The 7,574-nt window shown below is 29.0% G+C and overlaps 1 protein-coding gene across 2 annotated transcripts in view; it reads right to left on the bottom strand.

Moving 5' to 3' along the window:
* Positions 1-2,327: 2,327 nt before the first annotated feature.
* LOC129920178 (serine/arginine repetitive matrix protein 1) overlaps positions 2,328-7,574 on the bottom strand; it is a 30,266-nt gene continuing 25,019 nt past the window's right edge. For both annotated transcript variants that reach the window (XM_056001410.1, XM_056001411.1), the window contains one exon: positions 2,328-6,341. In XM_056001410.1, coding sequence (XP_055857385.1) covers positions 5,589-6,341 — 753 coding nt within the window. In that variant the 3' untranslated portion in view covers positions 2,328-5,588. The remainder of the gene's footprint in view (positions 6,342-7,574) is intronic.

The raw sequence follows: 7,574 nt of genomic DNA, 5'->3' as shown, positions 1-7,574 counted from the left end.
TGATTTGTTTCTCAATTTTTTTTTTTTTTTTGAGTACATAAAACGCACTCTCTTTTCCCTTGTTTATCAATTCAACAAGTCATCTGGAATAAAAAATCTTTGAACCAAAAGATATAGGTATATTGGAACAAACAAAAAAATAATCAGAATAAAAAACCAATCAATTTGGTAAATAAAATGAAAAAAAAAAAAAAAATATATAAATATAAATTGAACTAAATACGAAGTCATTCAAAAAAAAAAATAAATAAATAAAACTTATAACAAAATTGAGAAGAACGCCTAGGGCGTTTAAGTCAGCATTCACACACTATTCACAATAATCAATAATAATAAATAGTATACAAATTTATATATATACATGTATATATATGGCTTTTTGTTGATCTATTTAAATAGTACGAGAGAAAAAATATCACAATTTGGTTATTCTGTTTTGTAACTAACGGTTGAGTTTATGTTTTTTTTTTTGTTTTTATTTTCATAATCTTATTAATAGTTTCAATTTAAATATTTTTTTTTTTTTTATATTCGTAGTTTGACTTAAGCTTGAACAAATATTTTTTGTAGCATGGATTTAAATTTAACAACAAAAATAAAATGAGAAACACGCACACACAAAATAAGCCATGTACGATTAATTATTGTGTAGTTTTAAAATTAGTAATAAATATATATGGATTTCTTTATTTTGCATAATCATTTTTTTTATTTATTTTTTACTACAAACTATGAATATTATATAATTATGTATGGCTAACTTAGATTTAAATAAATGTTAAACGGAAAGGATTGTTGTTTGCTTCTTTGAAAAAAAAAAAACTTAAAAAGAAAAATTCCAATACTGTTATTACCAATTAGTAATTTTATCGCTGTTTTAAATTTATATATTTTGAATGATTAGAAATATATTTAAAATTTCTCAAGGTATTTGAGTTCAAATATTCAAGTTGATACATCAATACAATGTTAAATATTATGTTGTCTGTTTTACTATATAGAATTGTTTGTCAATTAAAGCTATTCTTTACATTTTGCGATAGAATTGGGATAATTGTAAAATATTTTCAAGCGTTTTACATACAAATAAATAAACTTATATGCAAAATGTATTATGTTATATTTTATAGTTTCGTCATAGGAAGAAAGACAATTTTGTTTACATTATTTTGTTTTGAAAATTTTTAGAAATTATTTTATACTGCCCACGTATCAATTTGCAAAAGTGTTGTTATGTTCTTTATGTAGAAATAAATTAAGACTCAAAATAGAATAGAAATATTAAGTTAAAAGTTCGAAATAAAATTAAATACCTACTTATTTTAAAAAATACCTCCTATTGTAAATCTGTTGAATGCAAACTGATTGAGTTCAAAAAAACTATGTTCCTAAAACCAGCTTGTCAATCAATGCTTATTTTACCAGATAAATAATGCATAATGTTTTATTTGTTTCCAGTAGCATACAAACATTTTCAGTAGTTTTAAAAACATATACATATGTATATACCTTTGAAACTATGAAAAAAAAAGCATAATCTGATTAAAAGTTTTTTTTTTGCTTAATTTTACTATGTTCTTTTTTTTAATATTTAAGTAAAGAATTTGCTTTATTCAATGGATACATTTTAATATAATGATGCTTATATTTAAAGGTTAGTTTTTGCACTACACATCATGCTAGTTTTTAAAATTATTGGTAAAAAAAATTGGACACGAAAAATCTTTGCTTGCAAATAAAATTTTACAGAAGATTTGTAACTTGAATTGATTTACTTTCTTGGTTTATTTCAATTATATTATTTTTTAATTATTAAACTTAAACAAGATAGTGAGTTTGTTAAAAAAAAAATGCATTATAATAGGTTTTTAATTTGTTGTAACTAGATTTGAGTAAAACTCAATTTATTTTTTTTTTTTAGTTTATCTTTTCAGATCATATTAAGCTACAGTATCAATGAAAGCTTATAAAGTAATTTTAAATTTATTCCTCAAATTAGCTTTCACTGAAACCGTAGTTTAGATTTTTAATTTCATGAAAAAGAACATTACAAAATCTATAGTTAATATTAAAATTAACGTAAGAATGATTATATAAATTTATCATTGTTAATTGGGCCTCAATAAAATTTATTCATTCATTCATAAGATTATATAAATTTGTAGAACGATTGAATATAAAATTTAAATTGTTCGATTAAGCTTATGAGCACAATGTTATACCTAGAGATTTTAAGTTTAGTCTGTAAATGATCCTAAAGTTTTAAATTTTCTTTGTTTTGATTATAGCTTATTATAACTTTTTAACATTTGAGTAGATATAAACACTTTTGTTTTTTTTTCAGAAATGAGAAAAAAGAACTATAATTCTATATTAACCCTCTGTAGGCACACCTCTTTTTTGTGACGTGGTAGGCACACGGGTGCGAATTTGGTTTATACTTTTTCATACCGCTAGAACTTTTTTCAGTCACAATATTTTATAGAGAATCAAGTATGAAATTGATATAGAATATTCCGAGGAATTCGAATATTGTATTCACAATTCCGAAAAAAAATATTTTCACCCTTATAAAGAGACTTTTTTGTGACCACTTTTTTGAAAAATCGTTCTTTTTTATTTTTGTCCTGCCCGTGTGCCGACAGAGGGTTAATCCATAACATTCAATTTCCTATTCATACAATGATTTTTAAAAATAAAAATGAAAAAAAAAAAATATTAACCACAGTTGAAAACGTGTTAAAATTATAAGAGAGAAAATTTAAATTTTAAATTCGTATTGAAAACAAGAAAAAATGGGAGAAACCGTGGAATTTTCAGTTACAATAAAAGTCTCAAGATCTCAGTACAAACTTTTCCAAACAAAAATACATACGAAACCAGGAATATGTTAACTTAAGTTAGTTTGCCAAATTTTTTGCACATTACAAAAAATTGATAAATTTTGCTTTTAGAAAACTTCAAATTTAATTGGTTCAGATTGATTCTAAATGATTTGGTTAAACACATACAGTTTGATATTATATAAAATATTTTTCAATTGCTCGTTAACTAAAAAATATATCCCTATACTCTGTCCGATAAAAATTGGCAGTACAGGCCTTATGGGAGAGCTTTTTCAAAATCAGTGGGACCTAACGACTGCCAAAAAGCAATTCACGAAAAATATGCCCCTGAAACACACAAGAAAACCACAGACGCGCCATGGCATTGTTGTTGTAATTTCTTTACTAAGCGAAGTACACCCTCCTATGACCGATCTGCCACACGATCTGTGGCAGAATGAAACTCAATGATAAAACTTTTTTATTAAAAGTATTTACAATACATAAGAGTTACCATTGGTAAACTTCCTTCATAAACTACTCCTTTTTCTATTATTTTTCTGAAAGAGCTTTCAGGATTAATGCTTTTTCAAGCTTTTAAAATTAAAAAAACGTTTTATGTTGTCGTGGTGTTGGTGGCTGTTTGTTTTTTATTTTGTGTATGAAGGAAAACAATTAATGTCAACATTTTGACATGCATTTTAACATTTCAACAGGAAAAATAGTTTACCCTTGCTTGGGGTCGGGCTGTGTTTTAAATGAGTGAATTTTTTGTTTTGTTATTTTGGTGTTAAACGAAAAATTAATTTTTTTTTCTTTAAAATGGTAACGCTGGTACCTTTTCGAAACATTTGTTTCGGATAATACGGCATCGCTGTGTGAGCTTTTTTATGTGATAGACATATCCAGAAGGCGTGAAGCAGAGTGAGATGCAAATGCCCTATCTTCCCTGTACTGCCAATTTTTATCGGACAGAGTATAGTGTTTTATTTATTTATTTTTTTTTTTTCAATATTTTACTCACATTTTTTATTTTTTAATGTAAAGTCACTGTGCTTTTTTGGTAACTGTATTTACCGAGTTTAGCAAATATTTTACGCTGTAATTAACAACAAACTATTGCATTCTTTTTCAATAGAAATCCTTTGTAGTTGAAGGGTCGGAAAGGTGTAAGTTTAGATAAAAATGTACTCTGTAAACCACAACAAACGAATTCTTAGCAACCGTTTGTTGTGTTTCACCACGTAATATTTGAAAACCTACATACACATTTACCAATAAAACACGGCTGTTATTGGTAACAAATTACAAACATACATGAATTTTTTTTTTTTTTTGTAGTTAAAATCTAAAGTTTGCTATTATTTACTTATAGTTTATCGGCATTTTTAATTTTTGTAATGTTCTTTTAATGAACTTTATAACTTGAAATTTATGGTCTTCAATTTTAATTTTTGTAATGTACTTTTAAAAAGCGATATAACTTGAAATTTATGATCTCTAATTTTCATTTTCTTTTGTTTACATAATTATTCCTTTAAATAACAAAAAAACTACAATTTGAAACTTCTGACTTTAAATTCTGTTTTGAATTGATTTCAAAAGTTATGTTCAGTGAAATATTAAAAAAAGAAATCATAATATTTAACACAAATAATAATGTCTATATGTTACTAAAATGTTAATTTTTTACAATCATTGTTTTTGTTTCTTTAAATAACAATATTTTCAATCACTTTTTTCTTAGTTTGCAAAATGCATTTTCCTGTTTCCATTAAAATTTTTGATATACATAATATACGATTGGGACGATAAAAACACAAACCAAATCAAATCAAATAAAATAATATAAAATAAAACAAAATAAAATACATATATGTACAATACAAATTGTACAGAAAAAAGAAAAAAAAACAAAGGCATTTTTTTGTACTGATACATAATAAAATATATATTTTGTCAGCAAAGTCAAATTTTTCTTTATTATAGGGGGGATGGTGGGGTAAACTGTGTTTTCCTCTTAAAAACTAACGTTTACTAAAACTATAAAACTTACGTACTACGAAAAACATTTAAAAAAAGTCATATTTTTGTCTATAGAAATAATTATGTATGAAAAAAATTGTAACAAACACGAAACATTTCTCTCGAAATTTAATTTTGTTCTTAAATTTCAACAAAATACATTGTAGTTTTTTGTGTATGGTTTGATGGGTTAAGGGAAATAATAGAAAATAAAGATAAGTATAGAAAAAATAAAAAAAGGGAATTCATAAAGGAAAACAAAACTTTGGATTGAAAAATAATAATAAAAAGAAAAAAAATAAAATGTCTGGGTGGATTTATCAGAAACAATTTGTCTTTAGTCAAGTGTTGCATCAAAAAAAAAAAAAAAGATAACTGTATCTATTTGTATGTAAAGCATTACAAACAATAGTTTAAAAAAAGTCATATTGTGTTTAAACATATAAATATGCGCACTAGTGCAAACAAAAATAAAATTAATAATAATAATTACAAAAAAACTGGTCAAAGAAAATAATCAATGTCTTAAATAATTGTTACAACAGAGAAATAATGACATCCAAATAAGATCCAGAAAGAGGCAAGTATATATGTTAAATATTTAGCATTGTAAGAATAGATACAATTTGATATATATGTAGGAAAGAGCTTTAGTCTTGCTTTTGGGATTAAAATTATAGCTAACAATACATTTATATGCAACGCAATCTTTCCTTTTTTTTTTTTTTTTTTCTTTGTTTAATCTTCGGAAGAATTCTTCATGACGATGCGCTGAATTCTCCGTTTATTTGGTTCACTGACACCAATCTTCCTCTCGAGCCTGTCGAAAATGCCTTTGCGATAATTCTCATCATTGGATTCTTTGTTTTTGGATCTTCCGCGTCCTCCACGTCCTCGGCCTTCATCTGTTCTGCGCTCACCGGACGACGATGATGGAGAGGATTTCAATACGACTCTTCTATTTGACGAACTAAAAGCTTTGGAGTTTTTGTTTGCCGAAGGTTTTGGTGATGGAGGACCAGGTGATGGTGGGGGAGATGGCGTATCGGCAAGAAGACGATCTTCTTCGTTTAACAAATCAATATCGTCATAATCAAGTTCGTCTTCTGACGGTGTGTCGTGCAGCTTCGCTGGCTTGGCAGCAATCTGTTGAGAGCTTGGTGTTGGTGGCTTCTTAATAACTGGCTTGATAACAGCTGTCGCAGTTGAATGTGAACTTCCGATGCTGCCGCCGCCACCGCCGCCACTGTTTCCATGGCTAGCCGATATATGATCGGATAGGGTTCTTTTGGCTTCGGGTAGAATTTTAGCAGTTGGTATTGATTTTGTGGAGTTTCTGTTACCACTGCTGCTACCGTTTCCATGACTGTATGATTCGTGTTTCTTTGATGCATCAATATCTGCTTGTTTTCTTTTCAAAGAAATTATTTTACTCTCGGTCACTATAATAGGCTTGAGCTTTTGTGGTATGTCATCACTTTGGGGTTTGTCCTGGAAAAATAATTTTAATTTTATGTATTTCTATTACACGGCTTAATGAATTGCTGGGGAAAACTAATTTTCTTTTTGCGGCATGTAATGCATGTACATACATATGTATGTATGTAAAGTATTTAAAAATAGAGACAAAAATATATAAAATTTCTTTGTTAAACTCCATATATGTATCTAGAAATCATTTTTTTAATAACTTTTTTTTTTTTTAATTGTTTGTGATGCAAAATGCTCTTTATATAATGGCTACAAGAAAATATTTAAAACGTCAGCACAGGACTATAACTTAAATGTATTTTTACATAAGATCAAGTGGATATTACAGTGACATAACGTTTTAACTACGGCAATTCACAGTTTTTAACAACAATAAGGTAGGACATTTTATTTGTTTTTGCAAATTATTACATGAAACTCCTTTTAAACTGACTATGGCAAGGCAAAAAGGAGGTTTAAGGGGTAAAAACACCTTGTAAGGCACGAAATCGAGTGTATAAAACAAGGCTTACCCCCATCCATGGGGGTAAGCCTTGTCGTGGCGGATGGGCTTACGGCGACTACTACTATGAAGCTAAGAGCTATGCGATCGCGAAACTTGTTTTCGCAGAAGGGCCTCCCATGGTCGACAGGTCGAAGCGGAGTAGGCTGTTGCTACTAATTACCCCCCCAACGAAGGAGTGTTCCCACCAAGGCACTCCCAACAATTAACGGTAGCGGAAGAATTCATTTACAGAATCAACGGTAGCGTCACCAGTTTCAGTTAGCCCGAACTACTTGGTGAACCCCTTATATGAGCTACTCCGACATATTCAGAGCACAGGTCTATAAGGAGCAAATCACATCTAGGCAAAATAACATCAAGGTGAGCCTAGCGACACACACCAACATCTAAGAGCTTTCCATTAAGCGTGCATGCAATTCCTTGGGTTAGGCGACTGGAGATCACCGGCGTAGTAAAAGACGATCACATTACAAAAACAGGAGCATGCCAGTGTCGACAATTTGCGAAAAACGTTTCGCGAAATTTTCCGAAAAATTTCGAGCATTATGGAAGTACTTGCTAACACGAACAGCACTACCCCGCCAGGCAGTACCGCTGCTACACACGGTACTGATCCTGGACCGATTAGAAATAATCGGGTCAGAGCTATACGGATTCCGGGGGCTAGCAAAGTAATGCACGAGGTTAGAAGAAAATTGAGAGTCGCGAGTTGGAACGTGGGTAGTATG

The sequence above is a fragment of the Episyrphus balteatus genome, chromosome 4 (genome assembly GCF_945859705.1).
Source record: "Episyrphus balteatus chromosome 4, idEpiBalt1.1, whole genome shotgun sequence".
NCBI classification, from domain to species: domain Eukaryota; kingdom Metazoa; phylum Arthropoda; class Insecta; order Diptera; family Syrphidae; genus Episyrphus; species Episyrphus balteatus.
Note: the sequence above shows the minus strand (reverse complement) of the source record. Positions and strands in the feature narration are given on the sequence as shown.